The following is a 21,819-nucleotide window of genomic DNA, read 5'->3' as shown; positions in this document are numbered from 1 at the left end:
GTAAAAATTCAAAAATCAGACACATTCAAAATGTATCAGGCCACTTGAAATGTTTACAATCGTGTATTTGTTCAAATATTTTATATGCCAGGTGACAGCATGAGGTAAAAAGGGTGTACAATGCATATTATCCATTAGATTAAAAATGCTGACTCACGGTTATAAAACGTGTTGTGGGACATCCCTACTATTTCCTGCAAATGATTCAATTGGTGCCAGCTGCATCCAGTAATCTGCCTGAATCATCCACCACATGTCAGTACAGTAAATGTTGTCAGGCTACTTGTTCAACTGGAGCATCATAGAAACCAGATGCTGCGCTGACCTAATGTCCACACATGCACATCTTCAGCAGGAGTCATTGGATAATTAGAAGCAAGAATTTGAAAGGATATTTTTCAATGATTCTGAGGCCTGTTGTATTGCTAGCTAGAACCTTCATGACTTTTAGAATTCAGGTGCTCACTATATTAACTAGACGAACAAGTGGGGCAGCCCTTACCAGTTGGTTTTAATGCAATGAAGTCTTGACACTGGAATATTCTTAATCTTATTTGAGCATGACTAAAAAAGTAACAGAGTAAAGCTTCAACTTACAAGAATTGAAAAGCAAACTCCAACGGCAAAGCAAATCGCAAACCACTTCACCCTTGTCCCGAAGCTAAGTGACGTTGAATCAAGGACCTTGAAATAAAATCACAAATTTGAGATATAGTTTTTCATTATACACAGAATAAACTAGTATGTAATATTTTAAAAAACAAGAGTAATAAATTAGTTTGGGCCCTGCAGATATCCAAGAGTTTTAAGCTCATGAGTTTAAAATATCTGGAGTCAGAACTCTAGGATCCAGTGAGGGCACATGAGGGAAGATTCAGCAGAAACTAGCAGGGAGCAGGAAAAGTTGATCAAAAATGAAATAACAGCTTTCTTCCAATGTTTCTGAAATTATGCTGCATATAAAATGTTCGTTGGATTTTTGAAAAAAGAGAGATTAATGTTGAGTTGAGATCCAAAATATAAATTTGAGGGGGCAGGAATGTTAACTCAGAAAATGTAAGTCCCACTATTTTTAAAATGGATTTAATCTGAACTGGTTTCCGTTCAACCTATGTAGAAGCACTGCAAGGTGCTACTCACAAGCATCTTAGGGTAAAAATACTGAACCTGTGAAAAGCTAGAAACACAAAACCAAAACTAAATTTATTCTGCCTTGTAGTGCTGCTGGAGAAAGTTCTCACTAATAGTGAAATTTGGATAACATACAATTAATCCAATAAAGTACACTGCAAATCAAAGCACTTCTACTTCAACTATTTTATGAGCTACAAATAAAAAGAAACAATGTTGAACAGATGACTAAATCCTTACAGGTACTTTAAGCACTTACCACAACCACTCAACAACCAACATTCGTAGTCGCTGCCCCAAGATAAATTGAGGAAAGCATGTTATCTAATTATAATAATTTACAATAGAAGCAATATATTATAGTCAATTCTTTAAAAAGCATATTTATGTAAATGATGAAGTCAATTAGATTTAGTATTCTGAGGAAAATGCACCTACAGGACCTAATGGAAATTATAGATTTAAACAATGAAAGTAAAGGAAGATAAACTTTCCTGACCTTTAACTATATTGGGGCAGCTGGATTAAAAAGGAAATTTGATTAATTTTAGCACTGTATTCTATGATAACAAATAACACTGCTATTGAAACCAATTTTTTGAACCTTTTAGACAGGTGAATTCCAATGGGGCTAGTTACCCATATAAACCAAATAGAGCAGAGGTTTTCTTTTGATGAGACCCTTTTTGAAGACCGGGGTCACATTCACAGACTGTTCCCCCCTTTTTTAAACTAAGGAACAGTATTTTACAAAGAGTTCACAATGGTCACCCTGCCTTCGGTTAGGTAAGACGCCTTAAATAGCCAACTGCTTTAAGGATCTCTGTTGTCATGCAGCAATCAGGGGGTGCCACAGAAATGGATCTGTCAGAAGTGCTTCTGGTGCAATAATAATCAATTACTACGTAGCATATACAGATCTGCCAGGTCCAATGGCTTCTTCCAGCAGAGATTCAAACATCAAAAGGTTTCAAATTAAAACAGTGCTGAGATCACTCCATAAAGCACCCCCTCTGGCAATATGCATTGGCAGCTTTTGTTCCTGTCCAGTCTGACCTCCATGCAACGTCCCTAGATAACCTCGGCACACATTCCCTATCTCAGTTTGCAAACCTCTACAGAATGATTGACATCTTGCACTACACACTATCAATGCTGTGGTTAGTTATATCCAAACAGCATTTAAATTTATTTTAGAAGGCAATTTCACACTGTACTTGTTACACTCGATGCAAGGTGCAAACGAGTAGTTCTTCAACAAACTTGATATTACTCCTGATTAAACTTTAACTTAAATAGTTTCAACAGCAGCATGCACTTTTTATGATAGATTGTCTTACTTACCTGATCAGTTCCTGATATTTATCCTTAGGCAGCATGAAAGAAGCAAATTAATAGTAATTTGTAGTTCATTATTTATTATTCACATTTAACCATTTTGCTTGTTGAAGAACAGTCGGAAAGTATTGAGATTTTATCTATCAGCAACTTCAAAAACAGTCATTGGGGCAGCCATTTTGCACATTTCAACAAATTTAAAGTTCCCACAAAAAAAGAACTACATGTTCATCAATGCGGTAGATATTCAGTCGGAAATAGATGTTCTGCAGCATTCAAAACGTAGAGGATGTCTTTTAGTATATGCATTATCTATTGTATTTTCAACCCTGAATGTACCAAATGATTGAGAAAGCCCCTGGGGTTAGCAGCCCTCTTGTATCTTACAGTTTACCCAGTGTTTTTACATGTGCTCAGACATCAAGTGGTCGCAAACTGTTGGACCAAAGAGTATCAGCTTAACCTAATCCCCACCTCATCCCATAGCCAAATATACAAATTTTGAACAGAAAGCAGTCAGCAGTAGCAACTCGGGGTGACTTGCCTTTCTCCTGCCCAGGCTATCTGACACCAACTGGTGTTCCAGCCAAGAACAGCCAGCACATTCTGGAAATCAGACTTGGTCTGTGTGGGACGTACATAAGAACATACGAAATGGAGCAGAAGTGGGCCATTCTGCCCCTCAAGCCTGCTCCGGCATTCAATAAGATCATAGCTGATCTGTTTGTGTTGAGTCCTGCAATCCTACCTACCCTGATAACCTTGCCTAACAAGAATCTATCTACTTCTGCCTTAAAAATATTCAGTGATCCTGCTTCCACTGCTTTGTGAGGCAGAGTGTTCCAAGGTCGCACAAACTTCTGAGAAAAAATTCTCCATCCTATAAGGGTGACCTCTAATTTTAAAATAGTGCCCCCTAGTTTTGGACTCACCCACAAGAGGAAACATCCTTTCCACATCCACCTTGTCAAGACCATTCAAGATCTTATATGCTTCAATCAAGTCACCCCTCACTCTACTAAACTCCAGTGGAAACAAGCCCAGCCTGTCCAACCTATCCTCATAAGACAACCTGCTCATTCCAGGTATCAATCTGGTAAACCTCCTCTGAACCGCCTTCAACACATTTACATTCTTCCTCAGATAAGAGACCAAAACTGCACAGTATTCGAGATGCAGTCTTACCGATGCCCTGTATAACTGAAGCATAACATCCTTACTTCTATGTTTTTGTAATAAAGGATAGCATTTCATTAGCTTTCTTGTACCTCAGTACCCCACCACATAATGCATTTTCCCATTAAGCCATCAAGGGAGCTCTTGATGATAATGATATAACTATTAATTCTCACATTTGTCTTGGTACAGCATACACTTACAGTTTGAAATGAATATACTAAATAGAGATTCGTATCAATCTTCCTATCCAAACTTTGAACTCAATAGGTACATGCAATTCACAGCAAACTTACCAGATTTTCAAGAAATTAAATTTAAAAAACTGAAGTTCCAATTTCTACATTTGAAAAAATCATAAGGGTACTTGTCACATGTTTATGCCACAGTTTATGCCTATGCGCCAAACCACTAACTATTTTCAGCCATTTCCATTGTATATTAATTGCTGAACAACCTCTACATCATCTTCTGGATTCTTCAGTGCTTCATGGGTTTACACTGACAGTACAGTCCTTCACAGCATAGACTGATTAAACAGCCATGACTTGTAACCCCAAGATTAAGAGTTCGAATCTCACAATGGCAAACTATGAAACAATGTAACTTCATCTGAAACAGATGGAAAAGGGTTTGTACTCGAAAGAGTTACAGTTGATTTAATTTCAGTAATTGTAAGCAGTGATCAAAGCATAGGTGACCATGTAAATGAAATTATGCTAACAACTGTGCCAGACCAAACTGAAACCTGCATTTGTGATATAGGTGCTTTCAGGCCAAATTTTCAGTAAGTTTTCTCTCCCTATTTGTAATTTCGCACTCATCAAGATGGAAACTGTTAACATTGAAAAATGGAACACCCGCATAGTTGCCCTAGTAGTACTTGATGCTGGAAAAATGTCATATGCCACCATCTCCTGACAGAGCCAAGCCTGGTCCAATGCTCATCACGTACTGACGTGTCTGCACTTCTAGCAGGAGCGCTGAATAGCTATCAGAAGCAAGAACTTCAGATAATTTTTCACTTCTCTAACATGTTAATTGTAACAAACATTCTGTCAACCAGCAAACCCAGTGTAAAGCAACCAATCCTGGGGCTTTCTATAAGTAATTGCTCAACTACTCCAGTTTTTGAAATTGTTTTGCCATTGGTTTTAATCCCTTACAGTTTCTATCAACAAAAGTATGCATTAATTACTATTACCATCACCAATATTGTGCACTATTTGCTAATTTCCAAGAATAACTAATATTCCATTAAATGGATTTATTTAAAATCACGCCCATCCTCAAAATCAAAGTTACTGATTTGCAGTGACTAGGTTAAACTTCATTTCTATTAAATGGGATTTTGGGATTTTTGCAGGTCTTTCAAGGATTAAGTTCTGCAATTTTACTTGTTTATAATGAAGACCATTGATTTATTGCTGACTGATTTTTTTTTGCATTATGTGGAATTAGGGGTTTGTCAAGACTTTAAACCTATGCTTTGAGGATTACATTATCTGAAGCCACTCGGGGCACATCGGATGGTGGGTGGGTGGTGGTGGGGGGGGGGCATTGATGCAGACAGGAATGCAGAGTGGTAACTGACAGGAAACCAATGCCCAAGATCATAATTTAGCAGACTGCAAATATTCAAAATATGGTTTCATTGAACAACAGTACAGCAGAGTTGAGACTAAAACACGTTTATCTGGCATTTGCACTGAATCAAGAGCATAAGTCACAACCTGTGCAGATTTGACAAAAATTTCAACTTTGCCTCATGGTGTCAGCTGTGGTTCAGTTGGCAGCACTATCGCCTGGGTTCAAGTCCCACTCCAAGACTGGAGTGTAAAAATCAAAGCAGACGCTCTTAAGAAATGCCATTTTATGGATATGACATTAAACCGAAGCCCCGTCTGCTCTCTTAAGTGGGCATAAAAGATCTCATAGCATTACTCTGAAGAGCAGAGTGGCCCTCAGTAACCCGCCCAATATTTAACCCTCAACATTAAAAAAAATCTGATTGTTATCACATTGCTGTTTGCAGCAGTTTGTTGGGCAGGAAAGTTTGCATAATGGTAATGTTACCAGACCAATAATCCAGAGATTTGGACAAGACTCCATGGACACGAGTTGAAATCTCACCACAGCAGCCAGGGAAATTTAAATTCAAATAAATAAATAAATCTGAAATTAAAAAGCAAGTCTTAGTAATGGTGACCATGAATTGACTGGATTGTCATAAAAATCCATTTGGTTTATGAGCTTCCATGAGAGAAGGAAATCTGCCGTCCTTACCTGGTCTGGTCTACATCTGACTCCAATGTGGTTTACTCTTAACTTTGTTGTGTCAAACCAAAAAAGTCAAATTATAATAACACCCTGCATCGACCTAGGCATAGGAAACAACAATGGTACATCCAATCCAGTTGGCCCTTCAAAGTCCTCCTCGCTAACTGGGGAACTGTGCCAAAATTGGAAGAGCTGTGCCACAGACTACTCAAGCAACAGCATGACATAGTCATACAAGTTAACTGTATATTAATTTGTATTTAATTATAGTAGTGGGCCCAAACCGGGGATTCCCTTGAACCCATATCAATAGACAGATTAAAACAGTGGTTGTGGGGTTAGGAGGTGTATGCTTATAATGTGTAACTCCATAAATAAATATAAAAGTGTGTAAAGATTGGCTCTAGTTCTATTATTCACCAACTGGCTTTCTGGAAAACAATAGTCATTGCTGGATGGTGAGAAGGGTATTACTGCTGACTCTGCTGCAGTTGACGTAGCCTGGAGCCTAGGAGGAGGGAGGATTTTGATTTGCTTTGCTGCTGACTCCCCATGTTGGAAGGAGGAGAGAGGAAAGAATCAACAACAACAATAAGAAAGACAACTTTCAAAACTTCTGCTCAAAGGAGTGAGAGCGAGAGACCATCAACAACAGTAAGAGGTGGGTACTTGGTGCACTTTCACAAGCCCTGTTACTTGGAGGAAAAGGGAGGAAAGAAAATGGAAGCTGGAAGATTGAGAGGACCGTGTGCATCATTGTGCATGCTTTTCCTTCCCACTCCCTGGACTGGGACAATTGGAGTTGCCTGGCATTTGCACTGAATCAAGGGCAAAAGTCACAACCTGCATAGATTTGACAAAAATTTCAACTTTGCCTCATCGTGTCAGCTGTGGTTCAGTTGGTAGCACTATTACCTGGTTTAAGTCCCACTCCAAGAGCACAAACTTGGAACTCAATAAGTACATGCAGTTCACAACAAACTTTTCAGATTTTCAAGAAATTAAATTAAAAAAATCTAAGTTCCAATTTCTACATTTGAAAGAATCATCAGGGTACTTGTCAAATGTGACACTAAGCCACAGTTTAAGCCTATGTGCCAAACCACTTATGCAAAACACACTTATGCTCTTGATTCAGTGCAAATGCCAGATAAATGTGTTTTAGTCTCAACTCTGCTGTACTGTTGTTCAATGAAACTATATTTTGAATGCTTGCAGTCTGCTAAATTATGATCTTGGCCTTTGGTTTCCTATCAATGCCTGGGTGAAATTTTTTTTCTTCTCATTAGCTTAATCTGGTGGAGGACTGTCCCTGGGCGGTTCCGGCTGACCCAGATGAAGCCATCTGACCCCTAATAAGATTATCACTACCAGAGATTAACATGCTGCCAACACCCACCCACTGAGCTACATTTTGAGTGGTGACCCTGCCCTTGTACTCTGCCTTCACCTCCCTTTCGCTATCTCTCTGTTTTTGAGAGGCAACCGACATGACTTTCAGTTGTGTCTCAATTATTTTTGTGCATTAGATCTGCAGAGAAAGGGAGAAGCAACTCTCTCATTCCAATTCAACAGATGGGTGGTTTTTCCTCCTCAGTCCCATTTGTGCTGACAAAGACTGCCATCAAATATATCAGGCTTGAGATTTGAGGTGGGTGTAACTTACAAAGCTTCAATAGTGACTCCATCTTCACTATTGGTGGGGTCTGCGAGGACCTACGCAGGATTGGCTGCCTCTGCTGCTCCGGCAACACTATCACCGTTTATGTTCATCACCAGAAAGCGCAAGGTGAAGAGCTACACCCACACCAACATGAAGATTGAGGCATGCGCCAAAGCCATGGCTGGGACTGTCAGCCCTTCAACCATCATAGTCACATCAAAAAAGCATGGGAAGGCTGTGCTCTGAAAACCGTGCAGGCAGTTTACCCGCCCCTTGAGAGGTGGCTCATGGTGGGTGGCACCTTCCTGTTGGTGGGCCCTCTTGTTCCAACTGCACAACAATTAGTCAATTCAAATTCCCTGCCCATTACCTTGGATGAGCTCTTCCTCCCCTACTTCCATTAACTGAGGTGGAAATAGTGTAGATCCCGCTCGGCTTCAGAGAGACCACCTTCCAACACATCTTACCCTTGCACTGCCCACGTCTCTGTGCAGATGGACAACAATGGGGCATTCTCTATCCAGCACCAGGGGGACACCTACCATGCCTTTGGGATGTGTGCATCACACCAGTAAGGAGGTGGGGCAAGCACAAAACACCCCCCTTCCTCTCAGGTTGGCAAAACAACCTAGGTGTCTGAGGCTGGCACTGCCAGCCCTTCCTCTCTGCTCCTCTTCCCATGCCCAAACCCTTGGGCATGCAGTTAGCATAGGTTGCCAGCATCAGTGTAGGTGCAGGCTGGTGGGGAGCTGGGTTAGGGAGAGCATCTGTGCAGAAGAAAGGTGCAGCATAAAGCCAAGCACCATGAGGCATGCCCCCAGGATAGTAAGAGCCAAAACAAGACTCTGCCCACTTTGGCAGATCATTTACATCCCATGACCAGAACTGGATGTGGGAGCAAAGGAGCAGAGCCAGACCTTTTGATAGATATGGAGGGTGTCTCTTTCTCGGAAAAGGAGGTGCAACTCGGTAGCAGAGGCGATCTGGAGAGGAGACATTCCTCTGTGGAAGAGTCTGAGCCTGTTGTGGATGCTGCCACTCCCTCACCCCATTCTCATGTGCTGTTGTTGGTGAGCTCATTCATCCCTTGGTAGAGTGAGACAGATCCTTCTGTCTGTCTGTACCCCCAAGGGTGGAAAGGAAGTCATGCCTAAGGTAGGGGCGGTGAATCCTCCCTGTATAACCCAGTCACTTGCTGCTAGATCAGGTGTCCTTGAGGCCGAGGCAGCAAGATCGATGAGGCTGAGCCTGTCTGACCGCACGCTGACAGCCGCAGGATCTGCTCAGCGTGGTCGAGGATTCAAATAAATTGGCTGACACATTGGTTCATTATGTGATGGTGGTTGGGGGTGGAGTGCCCTTTCTCCATCTCTGACTTTGGTGCTGGGTGAACAGGTGCTAGGGATGGAGCTTTTCCCTGTGTTGCCTTGTGCCAAGGTGAACGAGGCCTGAATCAGTGCCGCCCTCTCGCCCAGACCTCCCAGAGAAGGCCAGGGAGCATCCTTTTGTCAGTGATCTCAGGAGTTGAATGGTGTCAGAGATGCACCCTGATGACCTGAGGAGGATAGTAGCTCAGTGGAGGACACTGGGGATGATTTAGAGTTCAGACAGATTTCATTTGGGGGGTGGGGGTGGAAGTGGATGTCCACATGCCCCATTCTGAATCTCCCCTTATTCCCCTTGTGGGACTCCCAGAATTTCTGATCATAGATTGGGTCACCATAACAATGTGAAGTTGTCCCTTGACTGATGGTTGACCGCAAGGGAGGTGATGGCATAGTGGTATTGTCGCTGGACTAGTAATCCAGAGGCCTAGGGTAATGCTCTGGGGACCCGGGTTCCAGATGGTGGAATCTGAATTCAATAAAAATCTGGAATTAAAAGTCTAACAATCACTCGCGAAATGATTGTCGATTGTTGTAAAAACCCATCTGGTTCACTACTGTCCCTTTCAGGAAGGAAATCTGCTGTCCTTACCTGATCTGGCCCACATGTAACTCCAGACTCATAGCAATGTGCTTGACTCTTAAATGTCTTCTGAACAATGGCAATTAGGGATGGGCAATAAATGCTGGCCTAGCCATCGATGCCCACATCCCGTGAATGAATAAAAAACTCATTAGGTCTGTCTACTCTACATAAGGAAGGAAATGAGCCAACTCGAGACTCAAGAGTTTCCTCAGTGGGTTGCTGAGGAGATGAAGGATCACAAGTGCCTCCACTCCCTCCCCACAGTACGGTGTAGGTGGTGGTTATCTTAGCAGCTAACTTCAACATCAACAGCAGCAAAGAGTCATTTTGTAGATTTCTCAACTTTTCACTCCTTAAGGCTTGCTTCCTGAAGGAAACCACAGAAGACAAGGCAACGCGTCTCCTGCAGTGGAAGGAGTGACCTGCGTGAGCCACTTCACCTCCAATTTAGATGGGGTGGCTATGTTGCTGGTCCCAAAGCTCTTGGGGTGGGGGTGGGGGGAAAAAGGGGGATCAAGGAGCCTATGCCAGACTGCTTACTTCATTTCACTGTCTGGCTGGGGCACTGTGCTTCATCTAGTGAATGGATAAGTCTATCAGACTGGCATGCAGCAAATGTGTTTTTCTGATGAAGTGACCACTTATCTTGGTTCCACAGATGCCAGCAAGTACGTCATTTTCTGGGTTTGTGGGGGGGGGGGGTAGATTTCAACAGGCAAGGAACTGCTGCAGTACCCACCACGGGACAGCAATGGGGAAGTTAAGGCACCTGATCAGGACATCTGACTTGGTCTGGCTAAATCTCCAAACTGACTCCAGCATCTTTCACTTTCATGAGCTCTGGAGGAGGGGGTGCTAGACCCTACTTCGGCCTATGTCTCCTGCGTACTGGCAGGCTCCGTGCAGCCGGTGCTGTGCTCGGGCAATTGCATGGTGTAAGCAGAGTTGGTTCCGCTCTGTGTGCAGATGGAATCTATGTATTGGTATTTTAACCAACTGCTATAGGAGGACAAGCTGCCCCAGGACTTATTCCGTTGATTGTGGGATGACTGGAGAAGGAAGCAGGGGCCCTAAGGCTTTGATGGGATGTGGGCAAGACTCACAACGGCTTCTTCTGTTAGGATTTTATGAGGGGTTGACAAGGAAGTGGAAGATCAGGGTCAAGCAGTTGGAACAGGTGGTGCTCGATCTGGATTTCCATCTTGATCAGGCCACTGAAGACCTGGCCCTGCAGAAGGTGTACAAAAAGAAAGGCGCACCAAAGGATCTGCATCTCATCAGGTAACAAGACACATTAGAGAGGTCACATATCTGGTTCCTCCAATCCACGGACTCCCAGGCTGCCTGTAATTTCTGCAGTCTGGAGGTGTTTCACATCTGTGAAGGATGTGTAAGGTGGCAGCCCCTTTTTCATTATCTGAAGGGCTGCTCTTCAATCTCACGCTCCTGATCTGTGGCCTCCTGGCACAGAGGAAAGTCAGGGGAGTTCCTCGTGAGATGGCCTCTGGGCCTGTTCAGGTGACCATCAACAGGTCCAGGCAGTGGGCAGTCGAGAGGGTCATTCAGCTCGACTGCCTGCATTTCTTCCAATGGCTACATCCACGCCCAGGTATCTCTGGGGAGGGAGCATGCAGTGTCCACTGGTATGTTTCACTAATGGGCATGGTTGAGGGGGTGGGGGGTGGGGGAAAGATGGGGGCAGGGAGTACTGGAAGGCATCATTAGCCCTGGAAATGTCACTTTAATTTGATTGGCTAAGTTTTCTTTTAAAGATTTTAGTCTTTGTTCGTGTTTTATTGGTGCCCCTTTCAAAGGGGCTCTTGGTTACTCTTCATTAGCAAGCTTCTGGTTTGATCAAAAGAGCTTTAAATAAACACAGACTAAAAGCTGTGGTTGAGCGGTTAGGAAGTGTAAATTTGTAATGTGTTACTTGTAATTAATTAATATAAAAGTGTGATAAGATTGGCTCCAGTTCTATCCTTCAGCTGGTTTTCTGGAATGGTTTCCTAAAGGTGAACATTGAAAGCAAAAGAGAAAAAACAAACATAAAACTACAATCCTATTAGCCAGGGAAAAATGGCAGAAAGCAAATATAAATGATCACGGTGTGATTAACCTCTGATGTTCTTGGAACCCGGACTACATAACCACTTCATTCTTCCACTGGTAATGTGATCACGGGTTATGTCCCCACCAAAGAGAAATCAAGGTTTGGCCTTGTCATTAATGTCTCCTCCAGAAATAAAGTACTTTGTAAGTTGGATGCCTGTCTGTTAGATAGTTATGAAGGCTTGCATCTTCTATGAGAGTTCCTGGATATTTTCTTTTAAATTATTTGTTAAATGCCTATGATACATCATTACACTTGGATAGATTTCGAATAACAGGCATTCATTCCATGGAGGAATATATCTCAGATTTTAAGAGATTGAATAAAAGATCGAGAAAATTCAATTTGGGGGATCCTTGAAACAGTTCTAGTGTTTAAATTACTGGGCTGTGTTAAGGTATCTCATATGTACAGGCTCCTCTTTCTATTTGCTGTTCGGTTCTCAGAGAGGGAGGCCCTGTTGGATCAAGCGTCTGCTGCCATGAAAAGTATTCCTGGGAAAACAGTCATTTCCTTCAAACGTTGTGAACAAATGAGGCATTTTGCTGTGACACAAAAGAGGGGACCCAATAATTGTCAAAAATAATTTTAAATCAAATACCCTGTCCCACCAGCAGAACAGACCAAACCAGGATGAAGGTAAAGGTATACAGTTGGGAGCAGGTGTCTTTGGGAGTCCTCGGTACTGATTCAGAACCCCAAGAATTCTCATGGTATCAGGCCAAACATGGGCAAGGAAACCTCCTGTTCATTATCACCGCCTGCCCTCCCTCAACCAATAAGTTAGTACCCCTTTACTTTGAATACATCTTGGAAGAGGCACTGAAGGTAAGCCAAGGGCACAGAATGTACTTTGGGTGGGGCATTTCAAGGTGTATCACCAAGAGTGGCTCAGTAATACCACTACAGGTTGAGCTGGCAGAGCCCTAAAGAACATATCTGCCAGACTGGGCTTGAAGCAGGTAATGAGAGAACCTATAAGAGGGAAAAAACCGACTTGACCTTGTCCTCACCAATCCACATGTCATAGATGCATCTGCCAATGACAGTATTGATCGGAATAATAACTGCACAGTCCTTGTGGAGAGGAAGTCCCTCTTCTCACTAAGGAACTGTCCTTCATATTGTGTACCACTACCACTGTGTTAAATGGGATAGATTCAGTTCACAGCAGAAGCTCAAAACTGGGCATCCATGAGGCATTGTGGGCCCTCAGCAGCAGAATTGTATTCCACCACAATCAGGAGCCCCATGGTCCAGCATATCCCTCACTCGACATTATCATTAAGCCAAGGGACCAACACAAGTTTAATGAGGAGTGGAGGAGATCATGCCAGGTGTAGCACCACGTGTACTGAAAAATGAGGTATCAACCTGAAGAACTATAACATTCTAAACAGCAGAGCAGCATGATATAGAAAGAGCTAAGTGATTCCACATTCAACATATCAAAGCTCTGAAGTCCTACCACACCCAGGTAACAAAAGGTGGACAGCGCCATGAATATTCTGAATGATGGCAAAGCCCAGCATGTTAGTGCAAAAGGTAAGATTGAAGCATTTGCAACCAACTTCAGCTGAGTGAAATTTTGACCAAACTGTTGGACTGAGTTTCTGCAGTTAAGCACTTCAAATTAAATGCAACCCTCACCCCCTCAGTGAGTGAACTTACACTCAATTAATTCAAGCAATCCACATTACCTGGATGGCTGGATCTTTTTTAATACAAAACCTTGCAAACATGAAAGCACTACTTTCGCACATGATGATGCATTGCTATACAGCACCTGGTGTAAAAGTCATAGTCGCTTGTGTAGCGCTTACACAGACTTTTAGAAATACTATAACTAGTGTCCTGGATCTAAGACATCATGCTATATTTTTATGAAAAAAACTATACCAATGTGGTTACTTCCTAAAATTAAAAAACTGGAGTAAGACTTTATAAAGGCTGAAGCTATGGCTGCCAGTAGCCCTGAACAAAGGGAAATGTCTGACAATATCAGAGAAGCTGAAACTTCATTACCTCTGAAAAGACACTAATGACACCTGTGGCAGAGATCAAATTCTAAGGGAATTATACAAAGGCCATCTACATTTCCTAAGCCAGGCCCGGCCAATGAAGACTGCCAGTCGGTTAGGACAAAGGACCCTGCACCTTTCAAATTCTTAATGGTTGAACATTAACAATCTCAAGAATCCAGACAAGGAACATACATCCTTTGTTAAAGCCAAAGTGGAGAAGTGGGAGTCATGTCACATGACCCCCTAGCTGGGAGAACCAGTTACCCTGTCTCGCTGTACTGTCAATCAGTCCACCAGCTTCCATCTACCAAACAGCAGCCCCAGAACAAGAGCTCAGTCCAGGTGAATGCCTGGCCCCCATCTACACTGTTTCCACTGGAACTTCTGTATCAACGCCTACAAGACTAATTCATATATACGCGCCTATCCTATCACGGAAGTCATCTCTACTGGAAAAGTGAATTAGCCAGGATCTGTCCTCAACCTGCCGAACCCTGTGAAAGAATAACCACTGTACTTTGATTCTGGTCTCTGGACTCACGTAAAATAATTAGTCTTTACTCTGTGTTCTTTGACCTGTAACTCTTTCTTTTTCTATCCCTCTTTTATTGTATGAATATACCAGGGGCTACATAGTGACACCATCCGCGCCCTGATATCCCTGTTTTTTGAGTGTGTGGAATAAACTAGCACTGAGTTATCTCGAGTTTGCTGTGGAGTTTATTAATAGAAATTAGATCACACCAAAACTGAAGGGTTGGGAAATACGCCACTGCTTTTGAAGGGGTAATCAAAATCAAAACACCTTTCTGTTTACAGATGGGTGGCGAGAGGAGAAATCAGGGTCAGGGATGTTTAAATTAAACCCTCTCCTGTCCGTAACACTAGGTTTCAATTTTTTAGCTCCTTACATAATTTTCTGGTGTTTTGTGGGTAGGAAATTGTCATAGAAATTGTAGAATTCAGAATATGTCTTCCTTCGTTCCAATCTACTCTCCAGATGAAGGAAAGTGATATTGTGATACTTGATCCATCTCTTCTTTAGGGTGCAACCTAAAATAGAGGCAAGGTTTCCTCAAGCTCCTTGGGATAGATTACATTAAGCAGCCTGAGATAATATACCAAGCTCAACATTGCCCACCTCAAATCACATTTTAAGATTGTTCCGCAAGTTTTATATTTGGATACAGATTTGTGAAAATCAGAATTTTGAACCTTCATCCTAAACATCTACCTGCAATAACTATCAGCGTAATTTTGTAGTGAAAAATCGTGTTTTAAGCATGTTTCAACAGCAGTTTGCAGTGCGCTAAATGGAACCGTTGCACATTGTGTCAATCACAGGAGCTTTAGAGTTAACAGTGGACAGTTTAATTAAATTGTCAGCCAAAACCACTACAAAAAGGAAATGTACTGAGTTATGTGAACATTGGAATACAGCATAAGGCAAAACAGTACAGTCTTTCCTGTTAATCCAACACCATGTGAAATATTGTAAGCAGCTCCTGCATTTAGTCATAGAAAGGATATTATTTCCCTTGAAAGGATACAGTGTTGAGGTAAGGAAAAATGATAAAACCTAGTGTTAGGGATCTTAACTATGAAAGCTGAACTTTTCCTGGAAAAGAGCTTTTGTACAATCACTGAGTCTGCAACTGGTGAGGTTCTGTAGGACCTGTACACTTGGTTCGATGCAACAATTGACTCGTTTCAATGTATCCTTTTAAGTGATCTATACAGATGCAGCCAAATGAAATCTAGTGAAAATGCCTCAAACTAGAACCTGAAAGTAAGCTTCCATCTAAAATCAACGACAGATGACAAAAAGCTTGTTCAAAGAGCAGCTTCTTAAAACGAGAAAGGTAGACAGATTCCGGGAAGTTCCAGAGCTTAGGGCATAGGCAACTGAAAGCATTGTTGTCAATGGTGCAGCTACTTCATCAATGACCTAACTTCCAACAGAAGGTCAGAAGTGGGGATGTTCGCTGATGATTGCACAATGTTCAGTACCGTTCGCAACTCCTCAGATACTGAAGCAGTCCATGTCCAAATGCAGCAAGACCTGGACAATATCCAGGCTTGGGCTGACAAGCGGCAAGTAGCAAGTAACATTTGCACCACACAAGTGCCAGACAATGATCATCTCCAACAAAAGAGAATCTAACCATTGCCCTTTGACACTCAATGGCATTACCATTGCTGAATTCCCACTATCAACACCTTGGGGGTTACCATTAACCAGGAACTGAACTGGACTAGCCATATAAATACTGTGGCTATAAGAGGAGGTCAGAGGCTCAGAATCCTGCAGGGAGTAACTCATCTCCTGACTCCCCAAAGCCTGTCCACCATCTATGAGGCACAAGTCAGGAGAGTGATGGAATACTCTCAGCTTGCCTGGATGAGTACAGCTCCAACAACAATCAAGAAGCTTCATACCATCCTGGGCAAAGCAGCCCACTTGATTGGCACCCCTTCTGCAAACATTCACTCTCTCCACCACCAATAAACAATGGCAGCAGATGCACTACGAGATGCACTGCAAAAGCTCACCAAGGCTCCTTAGGCAGCATCCTCCAAACCCACAACCACTACCATCTAGAAGGACAAAGGCAGCAGATACATGGGAACACCATCAGTTGGAAGTTCCTCTCCAAGCCACTCACCATCTTGACTTGGAAATATATCGCCATCCTTCACTGTTGCTGGGTCAAAATCCTGGAACTCCCTCCCTAACAGCACTGTGGGTGTACCTACACACAGGGGCTAAAGCCATTCAAGAAGGCAGCTCACCACCATCTTCTCAAAGGCAACCAGGGATGGGAAATAAAAGCTGGCCTAGCCAGTGATACCCACATCCCATAAGTAAATTTTTAAAAAACACTAAAAACCATGAAAGATATAGAATAATTTTTCCAGCCCTTAAATCGCTCCATGGCTTCACACCCAACCCTATCTCCGTAACCTTCTTCTAGGGTTATGAATTTCTTACTCCAGTCTCATGTGTAACCGCGCCTCGCTCTGTTCCACCATCAGTGGCCAAGTATTCTGTCATCTGTCTTATTTCAACTTCTTTCCTGAAAACCTTCCTTCTCTATTTGTTTCTTCACCTTCATGTGCTTCTGATTTGTTAACAATTAAAAACCCTTTTTGAAGCATACTGCTTACAAGTTTTGGCTTACGTGCCACCTTTGTGTGTTTCTGAAAACATAGTTGAGGGATTGTCATTAGTGGTGGACAGGTTGTGGACAACCTTGGTGAGACACAAACATTAATGTTTAGATGCATATTGTTTAAACTTATAGAACTACATAAGGTTTTTCTGCAAAAATGGTTATTAAAAAACTTTCAAGTTGTTCAGTATTTTAACTGCAGGCAGAAGAACAGAAATGCAGATAATTCGTATTAATGGGACATACTTGTGAATCCCAGGATCAGTGTGCTGTGGAAGCCAAAACTTAAAGGTCCAAGATTTTTGCTGCAATTGATAAACCCATTTTCTGCTCACAGCTTTGTAAAAAACAATGTCTATGTTCACTATTTGATTTTGATAAGCTGTAGCACTTCTGAATCCTGAATTTACACCGTAGGACAAAATTCAGCGCACAAACACCTCAAAAACTAGTCCTTTTTGGAAGGACTATCAGTCTCATAGAAAGGTGCAGACAAAAGGAATGCCTTCTTGTCATGGGGATATTCCAGTTAACATCCTTTGTATAATATAGCATTACAACCCAAGGCCCTACTTCAATGCCATAGTAAATAAGGGTTGAATCACACAACCTGGGCAAACCAAAACAACATGGCAGTGGGGCTGAAGGGAGTTATTACAGGCCATTCACAACTTAGCCATCTTTACTGACCTGAGCTGAGCTTCCAAAAAAGGAGCAATGACAGCATGAATATGAAGTTGGCTGAGTGACAGGAAACACAGTAGTGTTACTTGTTACTTGGTTGGAGAAAGGTGGGGTTCCCCAGGGGCCGGTATTCTCGGTATACTGTATATTAGTGACTTAAACTTGAGTTCACAGGGCACATTTCGAAATGCACAGATAACACAAAGTATGGAAGTATTGTAAACTGTGAAAAAGGCGATGATAGACTTCAAGAGGACATAGACAGGCTGGTGGAATGGGTGGATATGTGGCAGATGAAATTTAATGCACAGAAGTGCAGAGAGATACATTTTTGTTGGAAGAATGAGGAGAGGCAATACAAACTAAAGGATACAATTCTAAACATGGTGCAGGAACAGAAACCTGGGGGTATATATGCATAAATCATTAAGGATGGCAGGACAGGTTGGGGAAGTGGTTAAAAAGGCATACGGGATTCTGGGCTTATAGAGAGAGAGTACGAAAGTGAGGAAGTTATGATGAACCTTTCTAAAACATAGGTTTGGCCTCAATTGGTGTATTGCATCCAATTCTGGGCACCGCACTTTAGGAAGGAAGTGAAGGCTTTAGAGAGGGGCAGAAAAGATTTGAAATTGGTTCCAAGGATGAGGATCTTCAGTTATATTGGAGAAGCTTCTACTCCTTAAAGAGAAGGTTGAGAGCAGATTTGATAGAGATGTTCATGAGAGATCGAGACAGAATAGAGAGAAGCTGTTTCCTTTGGCAGAAGGGACAAGAAGCAGAGGGCATCGATTTAAGGTGATTGGTAAAAGAATCAATGGCCACATGAGAATAAACCTTTATATGCAGATAGTGGTTAGGACCTGGAATGTACTGCTTGGGAGCGTGGTGGACAGATTCAATTGAGGCTTTGAAAGGAATTGGATAAGCACCTGAAGAGCAAAAATTTGCAGGGCTACAGGGAAAGGGTGGACGAGTGGGACTAGCCATGCTGATCTTGCAGTGCCAGCATGGAAAGAATGGGCCAAATGGCCTCCTCCTGTACTGTAATCATTCTATGTTTCTTGACCTCATATCCTCCTTCAAAAAAGGAAAAACCTATTTTCCTGTTTGGCTAAACACACTTTAGTGCATTGACTTGTACTGTAATCACATGACCCGAGGTAACAAGTTAAACAAACAGCATTTGTGGTGAGGAGAAAACAACGTTGCCAGTGTTAAATAGCACAGGCTCACACATTTATGCAAATATATCGGAATTGGCTTTGTCAAACCAGCATTTTGTTTTACTCACTGAAATATATGAAATGGCACTGTTTCCAATTTTAAAACAATGCATGCTCCACAAATTCATTTGCTCATTTTTGGCCAGATATGCCTTTGTACCATCTAAATACGCTGCAACAAAGAAAAATAGTTGGGATACTGACAGAGTACCACTTTCAGATAAAGTTTATTTGCTGGCTAAACTGGTAGATAGCAGAGATTACAAACAATCCTGTTACAGTAGTGTTGTCCAATACATTAGCCATATGTGACAAATGGGGAACCCAGACAGATTTAATTGTATCATGCGAAAAATAGGATAGTTCTCCCACTTTCTTAGCCAAAATTTATCCTCAAACAATGCCTAAAATGGCATAATATGGTCATTTATATCACTGCTGTTCGGGGGATATCTACTTGCTGTATGGAAATTAAATGCTGCGCTTCCCACACTAAAAAAAGTGACAACACTTTATAAGTAACTAACTGACTGTAAAGAGGTTTAGGATGCCCTGAGGTTGCAAGAGATACAATATAAGTGCAGGTCTTCTTTAAGTAAATAAAAAATGACTAATAGATACTATTGTTGGGCATGTCATCCAATGCCTCTGTAAGCTGCACATGTGGCCGCATAGAAAATCAGAAGCTACTGTGCAGTCCACTCATAAACTTTCCCTGATGCCATCTCAACACTCATTGGGATAGTCTACTTGTGTGTACTTGATGTGCATTTTTTCAATATCAGGACATTTTGAAGACAGAATGAAGAGACAGGGCAAAGAGGTGATGCAGTTTTGCTGGGGGCGGAGTAGTGCTATAGTGAAGAAGCATCAGTAATGGTGGAATGGGAAAAGTGAAAGCTGGTGCTAGAAGAGGGAGGATTGCTTGAGAGACATACAGCTAAACTTTTGAACATAACGACTGGTAAAACATAACCAAAAATAGAAAAATCTCTTTGGTCAAAGTCTAACAATTCGGATTTTGAATATTTAATAGAATGTGCAGATCTTAGTCACTCACTGAGATAATCTGATTTTGACATGTCTTTCAATCACAACATAGATCGAGCTACCTCCATTTTTAAAGGAATTAAGTAACAATTATTCAAGAAGGTTAGAGACCTGATGCTTGAATAAGATTGATTTTTCTTTCAGTATTGATGTAGCAGCCTGTGTTTGGCAGTTTACTGCACAAATCTGACTAGGCAATGCCAACCATAAGCATGACATAGAAAACTGTCTGATGGCAATGAGGGAGTTAAAAATGGTCTTGGTTTGTCCTGTACGATGTGTCAGGGGACTAAGACCCCACACTGTATATTTTTACAAAATATATATAGATATCACGGAATTACAGAATCACTGTGCAGAAGAGGCCCTTCGAGTCTGCACCGACACGTGAGAAACACCTGACCTACCTAATCCCATTTACCAGCACTTGGCCCATAGTCTTGAATGTTATGACGTGCCAAGTGCTCATCCAGGTACTTTTTAAAGGATGTGAGGCAACCCGCCTCCACCACCCTCCCAGGCAGTACATTCCAGACCGTCACCACCCTCTGGGTAAAAATAGTTTTCCTCTCATCCCCATAAACCACCTGCCCCTCACCTTGAACTTATGCCCTCTTGTGACTGACCCTTCAACTCAGGGGAACAGCTGCTCCCTATCTGCCCTGTCCATGCCCCTCAATCTTGTACACCTTGATCAGGTTGCCCCTCAGTCTTCCCTGCTCCAACGAAAACAACCCAAGTCTATCCAACCTCTCTTCATAACTTAAATGTTTCATCCCAGACAACATCCTGGTGAATCTCCTCTGCACCTCCTCCAATGCAATCACATCCTTCCTATAATGTGGCGACCAGAACTACACACAGTTCCAGCTGGGGCCTCACTAAGATTCTGTACAGCTCCAACATGACCTCCCTACTTTTGTAATCTATGCCTCAATTGATAAAGGCAAGTGTCCCATATGCCTTTTTCACCACCCCACTAACATGGCCCTCCACCTTCAGAGATCTATGGACACACACACCAAAGGTCCCTTTGTTCTTCAGAACTTCCTAATGTCATGCCGTTCATTGAATACTTCCTTGTCAAATTACTCCTTCCAAAGTGTATCACCTCACACTTTTCAGGGTTAAATTCTATCTGCCACTTATGCGCCCATTTGATCAACCCGTCTATATCTTCATGTAGCCCAAGACACTCAACCTCACTGTTAACCACCCGGCCAATCTTTGTGTCATCCACAAACTTACTAATCCTACCCCTCACATAATCATCTATGTCATTTGTATAAATGACAAATAATAGGGGACCCAGCACAGATCTCTGTGGTACGCCACTGGACACTGGCTTCCAGTCACTAAAGCAGCCTTCTGTCATCACCCTCTGCCTCCTACAACTAAGCCAATTTTGAATCCACCTTATCAAATTACCCTGTATCCTTTGTGCATTTGCCTTCTTTATAAGTCTCCCATGTGGGGCCTTGTCAAAGGCTTTGCTGAAATCCATATAAACTACATCAACTATACTACCTTCATCTACACACCTGGTCACCTCCTCAAAAAATTCAATCAAATTTGTTAGGCATGACCTCCCTCTGACAAAGCCATGCTGACTATCCCTGATCAAACCTTGCCTCTCCAAGTGGAGATAGATACTCTCCTTCAGAACTTTCTCCGTTTCCCTACCACTGGCGTGAAACTCACTGGCCTGTAGTTCCCTGGCTTCTCTCTACAACCCTTCTTAAATAGCAGAACCACATTAGCTGTTCTCCAGTCCTCTGGCACCTCCCCCGTGGCCAGAGAGGAATTAAAAATTCGGGTCAGAGCCCCTGCGATCTCCTCCCTTGCCTCCTTCAGCAGTCTGGGACACAAATCATTCGGGCCTGAAGATTTGTCATCTTTTAAGCCTGCCAACACCTCCAATACCTTGCCACTCTCTATATCAATTTGCTTATGAACCTCGCAGTCTCTCTCCCCGAGTTCGACACATTCATCT

At 42.4% G+C, this 21,819-nt stretch overlaps 1 protein-coding gene across 1 annotated transcript in view; it reads right to left on the bottom strand.

The window, feature by feature from the left end:
- The window catches only part of sft2d1 (SFT2 domain containing 1), a 60,985-nt gene that overhangs the window by 31,057 nt on the left and 8,109 nt on the right, over positions 1 to 21,819 (bottom strand). Inside the window, exon 2 of the mRNA XM_041217207.1 lies at positions 598 to 684. Coding sequence (XP_041073141.1) covers positions 598 to 684 — 87 coding nt within the window. The remainder of the gene's footprint in view (positions 1 to 597; positions 685 to 21,819) is intronic.

This window comes from Carcharodon carcharias, chromosome 2, assembly GCF_017639515.1.
Source record: "Carcharodon carcharias isolate sCarCar2 chromosome 2, sCarCar2.pri, whole genome shotgun sequence".
Taxonomy (NCBI): domain Eukaryota; kingdom Metazoa; phylum Chordata; class Chondrichthyes; order Lamniformes; family Lamnidae; genus Carcharodon; species Carcharodon carcharias.
Note: the sequence above shows the minus strand (reverse complement) of the source record. Positions and strands in the feature narration are given on the sequence as shown.